Genomic DNA, 21,258 nt, shown 5'->3' on the forward strand with positions numbered 1-21,258 from the left:
ATTAAAACGTGTACTATGTACATTTGTACACTCTAAACATCGATCTAACATACTAACATACTGAATTGGGTGTTCACTTAATATATGTTTTGAACTCTGAACAAAAGCACAATGTCAATACTGTGTACACTAATCATACACTACACGCGGAAGTTTTTTAAAAATCACATTACCCACTCCCAAATTGTGTCAATACAAGAATTTTGATAAGAAGCCCATTCAAATTAAACTTTGTTATTTATAACCTTTCTTACCAGGAAGAAAGCGGTTAGATTAAGGGGAAATGTTTATAGGGTCAATACGCATTAGTCTTTACTATAGAAATGTGTTTATTTGTCGTTAGTATTTTCTTCGTTTTGGGTCTATTGTGTGGAAGTACATGTACAGGTTTGGATTGTAAAACTACAGAGGTAAGAAAATGATTAATGTTAATATTTCCGGCTACAATTGTCACTGTTAAAATCGCCACACACACACACACACACACACACCTTGTACCGCTATAGTTCTATATATTAACCGATATTATTTTGTTATCCTTACGTACCATTTTGTTTATGCTAGATCTGAAGATTTGATTTGGTTGTCTATTGCGATACAATAATTTAACCCAATGGACAAATCTACACATGAAGGGGATGAGATTGGGAAAACTCCTTACACTGAAAAGAAAATCAATGAAATAAAAAAAAAAACCAAATACATGTAACTTTGTATTGGTAGAATACATGAAAATTGTATTAGAAAAGGATGTAAAGTAGTAGGAGTATGAAGAAGGTGAACAAAGGGACAAAACAGTAATTCTTAGAAAAAAATGGGTATTCAATAGCTTCTGCGTTCCATAGTGTGTATTGAACCGAAATCATGTGACTCTAGTCTTGATTTTAATGTGATATTAAACATTCATGCGTTTTTAATATGACTATGAAATATTTAAATGCATGCTGGTGTATTTTTTTTACTGTCAAAGTTAAAAATACGCAGCTGTCTAATGAACGGTAACAGTCATGTTAATATTTTATTCCGTTTTAAATATTCAAAAGTTATATTTTTGGTAGTTAAATCATTATTTTTTTACAAATATTAAACGAAACAACCCACTATGCAATCACATAAATTTTGAGAGGTATCGTTGCAATTAATCCTTTATTTTCTCCGAACAATGAAAGCCATTTAATGGCTGTAGTATCAACTGGGTTCTATATACTAACAATCAATATCAGGTTTGTGCATGGCTGAAAAAATCGGGAGCTTAAAACAGCATCATAGCAGCTTCATCATCGTATACTTTTTAAATGCAATTAAAGAAGCATTCCTGTCTCAGAAAACATCCGCTAGCTTCGATGATTCAATACAAATCGAATCTTAGCTTTTTCCAAGATAAAGGGATGGTCAAAATGTTTACGAAATCTTATCAATACCGGACAATTCAACTCAAAAACATTTCGGACCATGACAACCAATAGTTCCGTACGAATGCAGAACATTTCAACCCAAACATATTTCAGACCTAGCCAATAAGGAGAATGACCTGGGACAATAAAAACCGCATATATCACAAGGCTGACACAAAATATGTCACCTTCCTCATATATATACATGTTTATAGTAAATTTAAATTAAGCTTTTTATTAGTGAAATGTAACTATTGGCAATGAAAAATCGAATTAAGTCGAGCACATTTTAAGAAAAAGAAACAGACTTCTGTAATTGTGGTGATTATTTAAACAGAGGGTCTAATTAAATGGGGTTATAACGAATTTTATAAAATCTGTGTAGTTTTGGAATATTCAAGCACAAAAAGGAAAGTCCGTATAACAAATGGCAATATCAGGATAAAATCTGAAAATTTGGAAACTACCACAATGGTCCTGACTGTTCTTGTACAAATGTAACTGTCTATTTTATTATTACTTCTCTTCAATGTTAATATGAATTCAAAGTTCATAGTTTTAGTTCATCTTTAACTCCAAGCCTTTGATATTTTATAATTGTATTTTCTTATATTTGAATGCAAATGTGTAACACAAACTAGTATACAAACTAGTATATACCGTTACAAACTCCAATCTCTTAAAATACAAGAAGTCTATTTAATGCTTTAAACCTTCTGACAAAATATTTAGAATGAAATACATTTTTAGGAAGAGAATGACGTTTTCATTTAACAATAGCGTCTCAAATCATAATAAATGTATTTATCAACATAAACACGAATCATGCTCGCATTGATAGAGATTGACCCGGCGTATGCCTCCCCTGACTTCGGGAAACCTATAATTTTATTTTGGCATGAAACCTTGGCACCTCCACAAATTCACTTCCAGGAACTTATTGTCTCGCTTCGCTCGGCTTTAAATGTATTTGCACCCCTAACCTGAACTGTTGGACCCGCTCCTTCGAAAGAAGGTTGTATTACATAAGATTATAATATTGTGCACCAAATTCTATATATTACCACCTGCCCGTGGTGACAATTATATTCTAAGTAGGCTACAGAAAACGGTGAAGGTAACAATTATTTTTAGGTTACTAGTACCTCTAATTGTTAATTTTTAGCACAAATGTCAACGATTCTCGAACCCACACTTAATCGTCCCAAGGTGTTGCATTTCAAAGGTTAAACATGAAATAAGCAGATAAATTTTATCTCTATATTTTTATGATAGGGCGGAAAACTGATTTGTGATTTATTTGATGTTAATAGTATTGCTCATTTCATAGTTCTCTGTCACATGCGTAAAAAAAACACACACACCATAGCTGTAAATATCTAACTGGTGTATACCACTAAGAAATGGACAAGTAATTATATTATAACTAAACTGGTAAATGTTAGTATCTAAAGTTTTAAAGTGTGTAATATCGAAATGGATAATTATCGTGTTTTGTTGTTTCCATACCAGTGCATTTGCTCTTGTGTTAACCACACATTTTAAGCTTCTTGGGTTACATAAAAATACAAGGGATAAACAAACTTGAGTCCGTCCACATATATCAACTTTGTTTATTATAGAAAGACACTAAACGAGAATATTTTATATCTTCCTGACCATTTAATATATACCTTCCTGACCATTTGAGTATTTGAACCTTGCATGCATGGTCTGCACAAAGGCTTATCCGTTGACATGTACACGTGCGTGCCTAATAGTTGAACCATACACAAATGTATGCTTATGGTCGCGTCAATCAGCTGGTCCGTTTGAGTATATTTTGCCAAATTTGTAAATTTACTAAAAAATATTATAATTTCTATCGATTAATCATATCTGAAATAGTGATGAATTTATGATGAAAGATGGGTTGATGAAAAAAAAAATTATCAATTTGGTTTTAGATTGATATTATATGCTGCTAATGATCGAGATATTACTTCTCAAAACACGTAGATAGCATACCGATATTTGGAAAATTTGAAATTTGAAAAATTCGAAAAAAAATTAAAAAATGAAATAATTATAGTTGTAAAATATGCATGGTCTAGTAAGACCGATTAGTTATTATTGCTATGGAATGCCTCCTTATTACATACACCGAAATATTTCAGCGCTCAGCATGGTTTCATTCTGGCACATAATTCCAGTTTCATATGTCACTCCATACGAAACATAAATGTATTATACTATAAATAATGATAAAACAAAAGTACCTATAACCGTGTTTTTTTTCTATTTCACAGAATGAAGTGAATTGTACAGCTTACTTTTACAAGAACAATTGTAAGTAAATTGTCTACAACAACCAAACATTTGTAAACAAGTTCCATCCTGGCATTACCTACAAATCGCTAAAAGCATGAAACTGTCCGCATTCAGCATATGCGATTGTAACCAAGTATTTTGTTTACTGAACTGATCCTTTCTTAATTTTAACCATAACAACTATTGCTGAAATTAAAAGGCCTATAGATGTCTTTATATAAGCACAGGAAGTTCCAGTCACTATCTGTATTCAATATTACACTGTACAACCATGGTGTGTATACATCTAAGTAGAGGAGCACGCGTTCATTATAATATGTATGGATTACACTAGTAAATGAGTCGATAAGCAGTTTCTTTTCGTAATGCTTCTGAACTCCAACTTAAAATGTTGAAATAAAGGACATAATTATATACGTATATGTAAAATTAGGTATTTGCAAAGAACACCTAGAGCAGCAAGTTATCCCCCTTTAATCACAAGTACCATTTCGCTCATCGACGGCAAAAGGTAACCCCGTTATTCATAAAAACTGCATATACTATTGTAGTAGGGTTGGGGCACTAGGCCAAACAAAAATCAACTGCTCACTACATGTATAACTACATTTATTGGTTCGAGCACTTTCCGTCAATTTCGGACATACAGGAAAGAAAAACACCCTGTAATATAATAATGACAATAAGCTACATATATGGAAAGTGTACACCATAATAAATTAATAACACATAAAAGTACTCACACCTTAAAGCGCATAGCAGAGTTCGCTTAGAACAACCGGGCATTGCATTTAAAAAGAAAATAGCTATTTGCGTCTTGTAAGTAGTACATGTATCTATATTGCAAAATGAATATAGTACGTTTTGCTAACTTTACACTGATTCTCAAAAATACAGATAAACTACTAAATCAATTATGCACTGTTCCAGAATTCATATTATACGAATTGCTTATATAACTACGCAGTTCAAAATATAGAAAATATTAAACACAACTATTCTGTTAAAATAACTTTTAACAATAAATAACAATTAAAGTATACCTTGTAAGTTTGTACAAAGGCTTTTTGTACGTCTGGAATAAACAGGTATCAAACAGTCATACCTACAGTACAACATACGAATCATAAATACCTTTATCAGAAATAGTGCTGCGGCAAAACAACGCATCATATTTATAAATGAATACAGTTACGATATTTAGCACTTTACCAATGAAAAATGTACATTCGCACATATTTTAGTGAATCAGTATTTAGATATTCTATTACTTTTAAACCGCAATTGGTTTTCTTTAAAATAAATTGCGTTAAAAATCTTTATACCAACTAGCGCTCGTCAGTTACTCACTACAATCGCACATCTGCTCAAAGCCACTCATTCCTATACTTACGATAAATCGTGAATTTTAGAGCTAGACAATTAGAATAATTAGTAAAGAGAATGAAAAACTAACCTGGGAATAAATGCGAATGAGTATGCAAAATTCTACAATCTCCCTGTAACATTAGCACATCTGATCAGCTCGACTATTGAATTCCCTCTGACAAGATTCCCGCCGAACAATTTCAATTTGAACTCAAACCAGTAAAATTCAATACCTAAAACATCTCACCAATTTCACACCTGAGCGAACCTGAAATACCTGAACTACCTGACTCTACTCCCAGTACAAATATACCTTGAATAAGACACTACAATACAAATATAATCTGTACTGAAATATAAAATAATTAACACAATAAAAATGCACAAATAAACCTATAAATATACATACATACCAAAAATACCACCTTACCACATTATTAACGTTCTTCCCAAATTATACAACAGACGGAATGAATGAATTTTTAAAGTTTGGATGAGCTTAACATACATAGAGAAATTTATGTTATAATGCTTTATATCATTTACATAATTTTTGTATTTACTCAGTCATAATATGAGGCAATGTAAAGGACGAAGTTTTAAGTTTTTTAGTGTACGTACTAAGAACTTTCTGGATATTTAGAGTCAGAAACGCCTACTGCTATGGGACATCGGAAATGAAAAAAATGTATCTAAATTTTTGTAAAAAAACAAGGGCCGAATAAATGCTTTTTTAATGAAAAAGACATGAAACTAAATTAATCTGTATTTAAGTTGTCTCATTCTGAAATATTCGGCCTTTTTCTGCTTGTAAATCATTATCCCTAAATCCCAAATACTAGTAGTTCCACGGGATGTAACTTCCTGTCGGAATGAAATCAGACACTAAGGTTTTATACGATTACCGTTATGAAGGCTTCGCCCAATATCAGATTCTAAACTCAATTTGTTCACCAGTTTTAACAATATCGTTAGTTTCTGTGATCGACTCGTTTAAGCAAAAAAAAAAAAAAATCTTACAGAATGAGATATATAAGACGTTTTATTTTGTAAACACATTGTAATTCAATTGATGTTATTCCAGTACTTTAGGATCAAGCGACCTCTAAATTATGGGCAAAGATTCCACATTTGATACAAACGGTGAAAGTGTATATAATAGTGCAGTCATTTAGACGTTTGACAAACACCGACATATTTTAGAGCTTCATCACAGTCGATGGTATATATTCATCCGACGTAATAACTATGCACAACATTTGTAGCACATTCACGTCAATTAATCTATTTCTTCCCGTTTTTAGATTGTAATCTAACTGTGTTAAAAGCTTCTCATGGTGGTCTGTACGAACAAAAGCTGTTTCCAGGGCGACCTACAGACCTAGTGTTAACTCCTATACAAGAAGTTTTCCCGAATAATGATAAAAAAGGATACTATCCCGGGTTTCTTGTTTCCATCAAACCTCCAAGAACAGGTACTGGAACTATTTTATTTCACTTCACTTGAATATAAAATGTTGACTTTCTTACTAGTATCATCTTCAATTTTGATTATTATGTCATCCAGTAAATAAAGTATAATTGTGTAACTACAACGATAACCCCCTTGCCTCGTAAGGAAAAATGAAGGCTTTAAATTGGAATGCACGCCTCTAAGACTCCTCTGTCAACTGATGTTTTTTCCCTCTTGTTGAGAGGGAGTGTATTCCTACAAAAGTTTGACAGTTCGAAGAAATAACAACAACCCCCGGGATTAACAGTATCTTTAAAAGAAGAGAAATACGTGTACGCGACCGTTTACGAAGGAAAGCAATTACGTTGAAGTTGGAGAAAGAGTACAAGCGACTTAGAAATAAAGTTAATAATATGAAGAAAATATCAAAAGAGCAATTCGAGGGTAATCTTGACAATTTTAGTCCGGAAAATGCAGGAAACCCCAAAACCTATTGGAAGATAATGAAAATGTTCATGAAATCAGGTAGAGCTATTTACAGTGTATAACATACCCCATTTCAAAATTTAATAAATGGTCTCAATTTAAAGGAAATGACATATTCAGATGAGATAAATGCACGCTTAAATCTGAATAAATATTTTTTTTCTTCAAAATTGGACGACGAAAGTCATTCGTTGCCATGGGCAAAACTTGACGCATGACTTTAAATGCGAAAAAGACCTGAGATAATTTTTTCTAATAACGAGATACCTATTTTTAAATTTTTTTCTAAATGTAGTGAAATGTACATGTAGTCGAATTAAATTCCGGTGAAAATCATAAACACCTATGTATTACATTTACTACCGACGCAAAGTAATCCATGCTTATTGAAAATACATGTATAACAGCTAGTGTAAAAAAGCATCTGAATATGTTACGAAAATTGAAATTCTAACTAAATCGTAACATTTGGAAAAACTATATTTATCTTATATCCGACGATCATTAAAATATGTCCCAGAAATATGGGACTACTTTAATGTTTCACTCATTGGAAAACTAAGACAAATTCAAACGGAGGCGGCTAGAATTGTAACTGAGTTACCCGTGTCTGCAAAAATTTAAAACGTAAATTACGAGCCACTAGAAGAACGTCGAAATCGTAGAAAATAACAAATGCTCTATAATATGAAACAAGCATTCCCCTGAATATCTGTGTAATTCTGTTTCACCCGAGGAACAATCTATTTCCAACTATTCATTGCGAAACGGAGAGGACATTTTATTGCCGTACTGTAGATTGTCTGTTACAATGGAATCTATCATTCCAGCTGATATTAAGGAACAGAACAATCTGACATTTCAATAAGAAACATAGATTCAATATCCAAATTTATGTCAGCTTTTACTAGGAATAAGAATAAATCCATTGTACATGAATATCTTTCCTACAGGCCTTAAAAGCTGAATATACTGATAACCAACTACATGTAATACGGTGTTCTTTATCTGTTTAAACTTATGACTTGCACAGAATAAATATCATCACAGATCCGCTATGTAGATGTGGTACGAAATATCGAAGATGTTGACCACTACCTCTTTCATTGTCCTTTATATGTAATTCAAAATTAAACTTTTTTTACTAATTTAAACTGGCTCTGTGATACTTACCCACTAAACGCAAACATTTTACTATATAAAAGTCCAGAATTATCATATGAAGAAAACATTTGTATTTTTCAGCAGGTTTTTTTAGTGTACAAAAAAGTCAGAAAAGTTTCTATTTGTATGATTGTAAATGAAGCTGATATTCTTTGTGTTTTTGCTGTGATAAAGATCGTCATTACCACCTTCCTCAAATTGTTTTTTCTCCAACTGACTTTTTAGTTACATTTTTTCGATCAATGTACTCTTATTCTATATTTGTGAATATTTATAAATTGTATTCAGGAAAAGACTAGAATAATTTACTCTAGTCTATTTTGTATCTTGCATAGTGTAAATACTAATGCACACATTGTTATTTACCCAGTGAAGTGTACAATTATGTAATTAGTTTTATTTTTTTTTGTAGCCGATTTCCGGTTTGTAAAGGGATTTCAGCTTAATTTTCATGATATTCCATACAACACCGAAAAAAGATGTGTGGTAGTTATATTTGACAACGGAACATTGAAAACGGTACATTGATGACTAATTATACTATTGATTTTTTGCTTTGTATAGATTGAGTATTGACACTCCTCGTGTTCATGGTAAGATAGTCATTGTAATGTACCTTACGTAGGTAGTTGTTCTCGATGGTGCCAAAAAAATACTAAAAGAAAAACAACCAAACAAACGGAACAAAACATTTCTCTACATGTAAATATATATACGGTCTGAAAAATTCCCAACGATGTTAGAACTGTCAAATTTGCGATGCAAATTTTTGGTCGTTCCCTCCGCGGGACTCGAGCTCGTACCGCTGTGACATCTATGGTAACACCGCCTGCACAAAGTCCAGCGACCTAGACCACTCGGCCAAATGAAATATACCTTTCTCTGGCCGGGTCATTCCTCTTTGTAGGATAAATCTATGGCTGTAACTTAGTACACGATGTATGGTAGTACGGGACAGTTCATTTAGATGTTATTATGTAGGATAGAGGGTCAAATTAATGATGCATGTCACAACAAATCAATATTATACAAACGTCTCAGAATGTGACGACTATTCATATACAAATAGATGTCACAGCGGTACGAGTTCGAGTCCCGCGGAGGGAACGACCAAAAATTTGCATCGCAAATTTGACAGTTCCAACCTCGTTGGGAATTTTTCAGACCTTTCTATACGTTTACCTATCTTCCCTGTATCATTTTGATCCGATGGAGCAGTGTAGTGAATAGAGTCGTCACATTCTGAGACGTTTGTATATATATATATCTGTATTATATTATCAAAAGCTAAGCAGTTGGAAAAAATGTTGTCTTCAAAACTCGTCCTTTTAAGGTACATATCTAATATAATTTTTAATAGACTAGGACCAAAGTTGTCTGCGAAAAGAATTTTTTTTTCAAGTCGAATATAAAAATGCAACCCAATAAAACGCTGTTAATACTTCACACTATTACAGTATTTTTCCTATAGTGCTTCTCTTTACTTCAATCTCATGTCGAGCGTGAACATTTAAAATAAATCTTTTTTTTTATTTAGAGTAATATTTCCGTTACGTTCAAAATATACCCCCTACCACAAATGCAGCAGAATTATAACTTTACCTCATTCGGTCTTCCTACACCATTGTCCAAGGATGACCAAGAATTACAAATACGATATGGAACAACAACTGAACAATGGGGTGAGTGCTTAATAATAAAACCAATACTCATTAATGTACATGTACAATGTATTAAGATTGTAGATACGGACACATATTTTTTTCTTTATCATTACGGCCATCCTCCCAAGTCAGGGTTTTGAGTCCACCTTCGCTCCCTTGAAGATGGACTCAAAACCATTACATGGGAGGATGCTTTACCGTACTTACGATGCATATGGTTCCTCCGACTAAAAATCCAAATTAAGATGATGTAATAGAATCTTTAGTTTCTTTTTTGTTTTCATAAATATCATTTATCAACTTGTCCCATCTTTCGCGATTGGACAGAATAATTTTGTTTATATCTTTGGTCGCCATGATTAAAAGAAAAAACATTATATTTTAATTTGATGAGAATCCTGTTATTTGATTGGTTTGTTGACAAAAATCAACATTGTTTCAATTGTATAAACTAACTTGCTATTTAGGCCACGCCCACCTTTTACGGAACTACTTTTTGTTTGTCAACATCCGAAACAACGTTTTCAGTCATATTGTAACGTTGAAACGTTTTTGTGACAATAAATTATTAACTAACTTTATCTATGTCCGCCGGGTTTCAACTTCGGAAAATAACTGAACATTTCCCAGTGATGAAATGACAGCGTCTTGCCGCTGATTTTAAAATGGCGGCCAATTTGTTTACTAGAATGACTACACGGCGGGAAAATTAAAGTTCCTGTTTACTCAGTGTTAATAAAAGTGATGGATATATCATATTTTTAAAATTTTTAATTTCTGATTAGGTTGTAGCGTATAAACTAATCAGAAATTGAATACATTCATTTAGTGAATTCACATTAAACGTATGAAGCATAGAATAATGATTATAAACGCTTGAAATAATACCCGTGGTAGTAAAGTGCTTGATGTAAACAACACACTTATAGTACTTGTAAGGATCACGAGTAGTTTAATGCGGGAGGATGTGACTAATGACTTATCATCCCGTTGTTCTGAAAATGCCATCTATTCAGGAAACATTTTCTATGGCTAAAGTCATCAAGAATTACTTGTAGTACTCGTTGTAATTGAAGTACGATAAAACAGGGTAAAATAAGGTTAGCTTTCAACTCCCGATATCTTAAGCATTCAAAATATGTTTGAGTTTATATTTACAGCCTTTTTTTCTTAGAATTCTGGCGGCATTTATTTACACAACAATTAACTAGAGGCTCTAAAGATCCTGGATCGCTCACATGGCTTAATGAGCCGCAATATATTTATTGTAAAAGCTGCAATGGTTTTCCTTGGATTAAAAGTCCTAACGATCATACCTGAGGAATCAACTTTCACAGAAGTCTGTCCAGTAGTTTCACAAGGAGATTTTTAAAGTATTATCAAAAATAGTAACAACAAAAAACGTAAAAGGTCAATAACTCCATAATGGGGAAGGTCAATAACTCTATCATGGGGAAAGATTTACACGCCAAGTTTTGACCACAGATAGATTCCGCCATGCGTAACACATTTACCACAGTCAGAATTCGGCTTTCGTGATAAATGCGAAAAACTGCTGTCTGGCCCCCATGTTTTTATTTTTAGTAATGGCAGTCTTCTTTTTTTCGAAAGAGCAAAAAAATCCCACCATCAGTTCCAAGCAGAATTTCTTATCGAGTCAGATTTTTGGCTAAACCCAACGGTTTTGTGATTTATGCGAAAAACTGCTGTTTTAATCTTGTGTTCTATTTCAGTAAAGGTGGGCTTGTTTTTCGAAGTATTAAGAATCAGAATCCCCACAACAGGTCTAGGCAAATAAAACTAAGAAACATTCTTGCTAAGTTTTGTTTTAATTGGTCTGATAGTTTCAGAAGAGAACAGTTTTGACAAATTGTAAACGACGACGGCGGACACCAAGTAATGGCAATACTTTGTAGCTCTGGGTCAGGTGAGCAGAAAATGAGAAGTGACACCTATCTTATTGTACTTTCAGTGGAAGGAAGTTCATCAACATCAAGATGGAGGACGACCATATCATATTATCCCAATGAGGAAATGAAGTTTATCAAGTTCTGGTTCGTTAAAGCACCTGACTCTATGAATATTACTTCATATATTGTTACTATATCCAGAGTTATAGACAACGAACAAACTTCAGAAGAGAAACGGGAGCTCTTGGAGTCATTGACTATAAATAAGGTGAGTCCAAGGGATAGCCGACTACATTCTATAAATGAGCAAAGATTCCCTAGATGTCCTTCAAGTCTGAATGGACTATTAGAAGTACCATTTTCATAAGCTAGTGTAGAAAGTCATCAATAATGGTGTGATATCTAACTCCGACTGGCATGTGATAAGTTTAATTTGTGAGTGGCCTCTTAAAATCAATTGTGTAGCTGTTTACCCTTTGAATTTGCAACTACCGTTGGCACACTAAATGGACGGTCTTGAAACTAACCAAGCAACCAACAACCAAACAAACAAACCAGCAAATCAAGTCTTTGTAAAAATAGTATACTATCATGACATGAGGGCATCAAACAGGTAAACATAGTCCTCAATACCGTTCGTGTTGGATTGTAATCTTAGGAGGTTGACAGCATAGGGACTTGAGGTCATGGCTTAGATCCATTAAATGGGCAAAAATTGTACTAAAATGCTGTTTTAACTATTTTTTATATTTTACTATCCATGGCCATACACTAAAAACCCAGAAGGGAAACAGGTCGCCATCTTGAATTTCACTACCTACTTCTCTTTAAATACCAAAAAATAGAGTCAAACCCATCACTACATGCCTTATTTTATCTTTAACGGCACATAAATGATCACTGACTAGTTCACAATAACTGTCTCGGATCTCCTCACAGCGGTAATCTAACAGTTCTTGTAAGAAGTAGAAAGTTTTCGTAAATTCCGCCGAAAGCAACGTAACTGACGATTTCGTCGTATTCACGCATCGTGCAAGGGACGGCTTCGTTGCTATTGAAGTGAAATCCCTGTGGTTGACAGCTACATCATTCACGCATCGTGCAAGGGAAGGCTTAGTTGCTTTTGAAGTGAAGTCCCTGTGGTTGACAGCTACATCATTCATTTGACATGAACGCTTAACAGTTTTCAAATTGAATCTTTAAATGAAATTTGTCTGAAAGTTCGAGTTCTCAACCCTTTTATAACAAAGGCGAACTGTTTTTTTTTCACACTAGGTATCGAATCCATTCTTAGCCTTAAGCTTATGATAAGTCATATGTTGTGGAACTTAACATTGTCGTAAACACATGTTTGAATTCTTTACTCTTCTTTCTGACAAACAATATGTACATTGCAGACAGAATACAAGTTTCTTAATTTGAACCCTGGAAGGTACCGTGTTGGGGTAAGTATACTGTATAAACATCTTCCAAACTATTCAACAGAGGAAAATAAAAACAATACTAAAACTACTAACAGGTTTGAGCACGGATTCCCGATTTACGAATTATCTGTCATATGCAACCTGTGGCGTGCTTCAATAATATCGCTTTTCGGATTTAAAAAAAAATCAGTCTTTAAATTATTCTTGTTTTCATTTTTTCATTTTTTGAACCATGAACTATACCCAAAAGCTTCATTTACGAAATTAATACATGTGCATGTAAGTTCTTTCACTATACACATGAAGATTTCCTTTACTATTCATGTATCTTTAAACTGTCATATTAATTCATTCGATAATGGTAATAGCTCTACTTTCAGGTACAGTCGTTTGATGATAAAGCTGGTCTTCCAGATTTGTGTAAATGTAAAAACAAAAATGGAGCTTGTAGCTCGTGTTTGAAAACAGTAACTGGTATCGTAGTCATGCCAGATGGTAAGTTAATTAGTACAGCAGATTGAAATTGGTATACATGTGCAACCACAATACGGTTATGTGCACTTAGTCTTGTAGGCTTTAGTGTTCATTGTACACTGCGTTTGCTAGTTTACAAAAAAACAAAAAAAACTTGTCAATAATTTATGGATTATCCTTCACCTGAAAGAGTGAACTATAGAGGTTGAAATATACAAGTTATGTAGCGCTTTTTAAAATCAATGAACATGTGTCTTCTATAAGTTGATCTGCGTTTCTTTTTTCTTTTTATTTTTTATCAAGTATGATTATTGTGTTGTTTCCTTTTACTGGTTTTTCGGTTTTATCAAATGACAACTTTGTCTTGATGATAGTTTAAACTACAATAAACTTTTTTAAATGTAATCAATAGATGGCACCAGTACATCGACGGCCACTGTAACTCTCTTTGTACCACGACCTGATTCTCCGACGTCGGGAACCTATAATGATACAATTAAACAGCCTTATAAAAAGGACACGTCATCAGAACATGTTTTACCAAGTGTTCTCGGTGTCTTAAGTTTCTTCTTGATCTGTTTTGTGGTAATCGGTTGCTACAAGTTTAACAAAGAACGTAAGTATTCTTTTAAATTAAGTTCATGCATTATTGTTTTGTTAAACCGAAACAGCTTATTTTTCGTTTTCGTTTTTGTTTTTGTGTTTTTTTGCGTAATCATAGCGGAGTACTCTAACTTACAATTCGTTTTTTTTTATCAAGTTACACTGAAGTAAACATTGAAATGATACCGTTTTATCCATACTTCCAGTTCGTTTTTTAGTATTATTTATCAAGCATGAGACTGCTATATTTACTAAGTTAATTACCCCACACTCGTTTAACTATGTTACTCTGTTCCATTTGACAGGGATTCATGGAATGTTTGATAAAAGACCCAAAGAACCCCAAAATAATTTCAAAACTAACTTAGCTTTTACAGCTAATGAAGGTGGTATTTTCCATAAAGACAGTGTTAAACCAACTTTGCCTGGTAAGTGAAGTTAAACGATGCCCAAACGTAACCAGAAATACTTTGAGTAAAACTCACAATAGATTCCACGGCAACCCAAATATTTTTATGCTGATTTGAGTCACTGAAGCTTAAACATTTGAATGTTATGTTGCAAACCATAGTATTAAAACGAGAGAATCAGTTGATAAATGATGAATGATAAAAAATCGATTTTTTTAACTTGAGTTCAAAGGTCAAGTTGATTCACACATACTCCGAAAATGAGAGGCCTACATCTAAAGACAAAAAGATATGTCCAAGACATAAATCCGCGTTAAAAAAACATGAATTCCTTTTCTTGATGTTAGGGATCAAGGTTAATAAAATGTCATGAATATACGCAACACATCGCCTCATAGTGATCCACTCATGTGCCATATATGGTGTGCCTAATGTATAAATTCATTTACCAAAATAATTTTGACCTTGAGGTCAGGGTCATGAACAAATTCAACATATGGTCTCATGGTAATACACCAACACACCAAATACGACATGCCTATGTCAAAGAATAGAGAAGTTATGATCCGAACGCTAATCCATGGTATTAAAGCTTGTAATTTGGACCTTGAATTAAAAGATCAATGTCATATAAAGGTCATGAATGTATATGAAACATCCATGCGCCAGATGTCAAAGAAGAAAGCAATTATGGCCAGGATACAAACCCATGTAAAAAAAACCTATGATTTTGACCTTAAGGTCAATAGTCAAGGTCATATTGAGGTCGTGAATGTATGCGACACATCGTCTAAAACACACCCATGTGTTAAATATGATATGCGTATGTAAAACAAAACAAAGTAATTATGGCCAGGACACGAATCCATGTTAAAGAACTTATGATTTTGATCTTGAGGTCAAAGATCAAGGTCATATAGATGTAGTGAATGTACGCGACACAGTCTCTCATGGTGATACATCCATGTGCCAAATACGGTTTGCCTATGTCGAAGAACAAAGAAGTTATGGCCCAGACACGAATCTGCACAGACAGAAGGACAGACAGAGAGACTGATTATTATATACCCCGTACTTTTTTCACGGGGATACAATAATTGTGAATATAAGATCAGATTCTTAAACCTTACTATGATAAATACATGAACCAATCTCTTTTGTATTTAACTAAGTTCAATAATATTTTGCTACGTGCAGACCTGTTAGGACATATATTTTTATTGCGTTTAAAGAGATGACGTCTAATACTTGCAAAAACCAACTTATTTGATGCTAAAAGGAGCCGGAAGAATGATTGTATTGCCAGGTCGAAATTTACTATTTTCACATTAAGTCCTTAGAATAGTGGACCATTCATAGAACTTCCTTGTTTTAAGCAATTTAGTAATCTAAGTACTTGTTTTGTTTTGTGTGTAGACTTTTAAAGTAGTTTGAAAGTATAAATCTTCTATAAGGACACTTCATAAAAGTATTAAAATGATTTCAAAGTGCAATACTAGATATTTTTTATAAGATACAACTATACATGTATAATATAAGACACGAACAAAATGAAACTACCAGAATATTCATTTATTGCTTCTTTGTTATAGAAACCAGGAAATCTCCGAAGAAAAAAGTAGCTATTGTTTCTACTGAAGAAAACGATAAACACAGGAAAGTTGTAACTTCCTTTGCATCTTTCCTACAAACGCATTGTCAGTGTGACATAGAATACTTTCATTGGGCATTAGGAAAAGACAAATTTCGGTGGATTGCTCAAACTATAGATCAAGCCGATTTTCATATATTCGTAGCCTCCGAATCTGCACTTAATCAATATATTTCCTGGAAGCGAAACACCTTACCGTTTCACACAGATTTATTCATTCCATATCTATCAAAACTTCTGAATAGATTTGATACGAAGGTGAACTATGCATTTATTCGCTTCGAATACGCCCGAGAAGTTTTAATGCCAGACGAGTTAACTAATTATCAGTTTATGCTAATGGATGATCTGACCCCATTACTTGCTTGTATTCATGAACTCAACCACCATAAAGATAACTTAAAGGAAAAGGGTCTCCCTAGCGTCTACGATGTTTCAAAAACAAGTGCTGGTCGCAACCTTATTGCTGATATAAACTACGCAGCAAAGGACTATAAATCCTTACAATCTCGGATGGATTCAGGGTACACAAGCCGTACTGAATTTAGTTCAATTGACGATAAAGAATGGCGAGACCAACAAAAATATATTATAAATGAAATTGTAAAGCCACCATCAGATTCGCCAGTAAATATTCAGGGTAGGTTTCTGTTGGATGAAGATTCTAAAAGTTTGATGCCCGGTCGCACAAGTAGGGTTACAGAGAGTGTGTCAATTGCACCTGCAATTACTATAGCGGAGGGTGGAGATGACTGGCACAAAAGACCCCCTGTCGATACACAAATAGTACAACATCGGCCTTTACCAAATCAAATAGGGTCTTACCTTCAGGGTGTAAATCAAATAGGGTCTTACCTTCAGGGTGTAAATCAAAATCACAATAATCAAGATATCTCCGACCTGAAACATGTGTATGACAGTCAAAGCAGACGAGATGACTCATTTTTTACTCCCCCTCTGTCTGATGGCAATGACTCTGACGAGGACATTTCAACTCAGTACCAATTACAAATGATCGACAATATTAATCGAGCTTATTTGAAACAAAAAGATTCGGATTCCGACGACGCTGTTAGTGGCTATAGCGTGTAACTCATATATAACATCACGTTATCGTGACATCAGCAAATCACGGCTGTCTCCACTTTATTGCTACGCTTTAACGTTTTCTTACTTATTTTAATAGTAAGGCTACCAATGTTCTGTTGCTTATAATGCCAAATTCAAAACTGTACTTATCTTTTTTCGAAGGTTATTTTCTGTAACTGAAATCCAGAAAAAATACTTTATTTAGTAAAGATTTTATTTTTTCGACGCGTGTATATCAGATATATTAAATACAAGCTTTTGACACGTTTACTTAAACACATCCATTTCTATGTAGAATTCTACTAGATTTTTAATTCTGACTGTCTCAGTTTTACTTTGTTTACCGACAAGAACGTTCAGTATTACATTTTATTTGATACTGTGTTTATTTTTTTTTCAAACCATGCAAATACATTTTTAATTAAATTAACATATAAATATATTGTAATTGTTTTTACATGACTTTGATCTCTTTTCTATTGAATAAATACATTTAAAAAAAATGCTAATCGGTTTCATTCTACTGAAAACAGTTAATTGTGCAGTTCAGTACTAGTAGTGCTAAGATAGTGAAGATGACAGCTTGATAAACAAGCAAATACAACTTGTCCAACTAAAAGATCATTCGGCTAAACAAGAGATATTTTAATTGAAAGACAATTCTAAAGTGACCCAATTGAGTAAATCTATCATTTCCGTAAAATGTTTGTGAGCTATAAACGTATTTGAAAATGTTATAAAATCGATGCTGCACTATGCAAAATTATCTATGAGCACATGATCATTTTGCATGCACTTACATGCATGAGTTATAAGCGAAGACTTGTGAGTAAACATTAGGTAATTGAACACACCTAAAATCAGTTCATAAAGGTCTGAGTCCCTTCTTAAAACAAAATTAAAGGAACTGATTATACGTTACACAAATGAACAAACAAAAGGCTACTAGTGGTTAACCTTTTTAAACACCGGAAGGCAATTTACCGTTTATTTTACTAAACGTCAATTTGCTGTATTTTGATTGGTTCAATATGAGGGTAAAATTCTGCTGAATCACATGTCTCAGGGTGTAGTATTTTTTTAACTCTATAACCCTCTCATGAAAATGGAACGTTCAGTATAAGGGTAATCAAAGGAACCAAGATTCGAGCGGAAACCAAAAGAATGTAATTCAAGGACAAAGACCAGACATGGAAAACAGACACACACAACAAAGAACATAACATAACCAAAATAATGCAAACAATGTAACAAAAAGTAAATGAGCAACTCGGATTCCACTAAAAACTTTAGTAAATAGCACAAGAGAACAGTTTGTTACCCCCAAAAAAATCATTGTCACTCTCTTAGTTATACCCTGTATGTAATTTATATAATTTTACAGTCTAAGTGTCCTGCAAATATCATAGAAGGTATCGAATCTCCTTCAGTTAATGCTTGCTTTGAACTATTTCTCCACTCTTCGTGGTTAAATTAGTGATGTGAGTCAAGGGATTATATAACAATATATTTTAATTTGAATTTGACTGATTGATTGATTGATTAAGGTTTTACGTTCTATGGCAGATACATGTATTTCATGCATTTCAGGACGAGAGCGATTGACACATCGAACACACCCGCAATTACGCATGGAATCCCACTCGGACACATTATTCTGACTCCGAGCAAAAAAGTCGTCACTCTAACTTCTAAATACCGCATGCTTGGCGGAGAAGCAGTGACTACCATTTTTAAAGTCTAATACGACCTCCCGCACTCGAGGGTGGTTTGGATCTGAACCTCGTTCACAAAAGCATTGGATAAGGTTAGCACGTATCGGGATAAGATAAAGACTTTTTTGAACATAAGTGTTCAGGTTTTAACACTAATCTACATATAAAATAGGTGTACAAACGACCAGATTAAACATAAATGCAGCGAAACTAAAGAAATGACTATCAATACGAATTCATCAGAACCAATCATAATAAATAGCCAGATTGTAGAAACTAAACGAATTCACCTACCTTGGATGTACCATTAGTGATGACAACGGAGTAAAGAAAGACATACCAGAAAGACTAGAAAACGCTCCTACAGTCTTCTCTAGACTTCAGCCAATCTGGAAGACGAGTCCAAAAACATCAGTATCAACACCAAGCTGAATATTTTCTATGTAATGTCAAATCAGTCCTTCTAACGGTTCTTAATGCTGGAGGCTAATACAGAACGACTTAAAGAACAAAGAAGGATTTCACAACAGTTGCCCTCGATAAATTCGCAAAATCCATTAGTTTAACATGATTAGCAGCATCAATATTTTGAAAATTTGTAATTGCAATAGTATTACAACACAAATTAAACAGTGACACTTGGTCATGCACTAAGAATGCCAAACATAATTTGAAGATAACCGATATTCTATGTTGTGGTATAACATACTTTATGATATACAAAATGTATATGTTGGTAGTAAATCTTGCGCGTAATGATGATTGCATGATGTATTTAGCGGCATTTCAAAAACACAAATACTTGCCATAGGAAAGTTTTAAATGGCTTAAATTGTATATTTTTTCATGTTATGCGGTCAAAAATATTTTTAAAAGAATTTATGGTAAACCTTAATGTATCAGAACCTGTTTATACTGAGCGAAAATAAACCATTCAAACTGGGCAATATATAGCGGGGTAATTATTTAATTTGTTTCACTTTTTCTGATTCTAGTATCTTTTATTACTTCCAAACTAAAGAAGAATATCTCGGTTTTGTTTGCGTGCCATCTTTATACATATAGAGTATTTGATTAACTCGGATGGAGGCAAGATTTTTTTCAACTGCATAAGTTGCTTACTCTTCGGTTCTTGTTTCCATGCCAATGCTGCTCTGACATTTTCCCAAAACAGGCAGATTTTTGTTTCTAATGTAATATCTATCAAAATATATGAATGCAAAAAATCCTTATCTGGCACGTATAGTTTGATATATTATATCTAAATTTAGTAATAAGTATTCTAATATGTAATTTTATCAGAAAAATGCTACATGCTGTATTATATATGATTTTCACTTGCGAATTCATATTTCCGTAAAGGTAATTGTGCACGCTTTTGTGTATTCATTCAACAGACATGCATTGTATATTCAATTGAAAAATCGATACCCAGTTGATTTACACTTTAATAATTACTGACTATTTCAAATAAGATTTGCACGAAATCCGTGATTGAACGAGATTAAATAAAATCATTTGTCACAAGAATACTCCACTGAGATACCAACAAATTAAATTGTCAAATGTGACCGTTTCGTCAAAGTTGTTGACAAAATCTCATTTTATGAAAGAATATAATGTGTTTATCGTTTATTCAGTTTTGTCAGTCTGTGTTGTTTTCCTTTTAGATAAATTACATCATGTCTGATTCTCTCATTTTATGCTTGTTTAGTCTCGCGTCGATAAAAAATACAGCTGCAATTGAAATTGTATTACATACTGGTAATCCTCTAGTAAATATAAATAACCAAAACCATAAAGCGAGATTTCCACCCCTTACGCAATATTCAAAGCTTTGAAAATAAATTGAAAATAGGTTTCCCAATAAAACAGACGGCACATGTCTTTCATTGAAGAATCGCATATCTTCCCAAACGATCTCTGGTGATTCTATATCTGCCGACGATATATTAGCTTTACGTGACAACTTTTATTTTTCCTATAGTTAATTTTTCCTTCATCTGAGATTTTAGTCTAACAGTTCCTTTTTGTGGAGCTGTCATCTCTCAATTCTTTTCAAAGATGATTGTTATTTTAGCACGACTGTAGCCATCACTTTAAAGGTTTTATGGTCGACATCATGAGCTTGTCGACCGATGTA

General features: G+C 33.4%; 1 protein-coding gene and 1 long non-coding RNA gene across 4 annotated transcripts; one reads left to right on the forward strand and one right to left on the reverse strand.

Moving 5' to 3' along the window:
- Positions 1-202: 202 nt before the first annotated feature.
- LOC148622611 (uncharacterized) lies at positions 203-20,910 on the forward strand. 3 transcript variants are annotated; one of them, XM_088572546.1, is made up of 12 exons: positions 206-410; positions 3,683-3,722; positions 6,377-6,547; positions 8,588-8,694; positions 9,713-9,857; positions 11,812-12,017; positions 13,147-13,194; positions 13,554-13,668; positions 14,060-14,263; positions 14,556-14,678; positions 16,253-17,136; positions 17,167-17,533. In XM_088572546.1, the coding sequence occupies exons 1-12, from the start codon at positions 324-326 to the stop codon at positions 17,401-17,403; spliced, it is 2,367 nt and encodes a 788-aa protein (XP_088428672.1). In that variant the 5' UTR covers positions 206-323; the 3' UTR covers positions 17,404-17,533. The 3 variants fall into 3 exon arrangements, with proteins under 3 accessions (XP_088428674.1, XP_088428672.1, XP_088428671.1); XM_088572548.1 differs by lacking the exons at positions 16,253-17,136; positions 17,167-17,533 and adding an exon at positions 18,991-20,910 and having other exon boundaries at positions 203-410; XM_088572545.1 differs by having other exon boundaries at positions 208-410; positions 16,253-17,840.
- On the reverse strand, positions 4,297-5,297 carry LOC148622612 (uncharacterized). Its single transcript, XR_015920672.1, has 3 exons — positions 5,161-5,297; positions 4,748-4,809; positions 4,297-4,367 (listed from the first exon to the last, which is right to left on the reverse strand). It is a non-coding gene; the product is annotated as an uncharacterized LOC148622612 (long non-coding RNA).
- Positions 20,911-21,258: the final 348 nt, after the last annotated feature.

The sequence above is a fragment of the Perna viridis genome, chromosome 3 (assembly GCF_037379345.1).
Source record: "Perna viridis isolate PV_CMFRI_1.1 ecotype Kerala chromosome 3, ASM3737934v1, whole genome shotgun sequence".
NCBI lineage: Eukaryota > Metazoa > Mollusca > Bivalvia > Mytilida > Mytilidae > Perna > Perna viridis.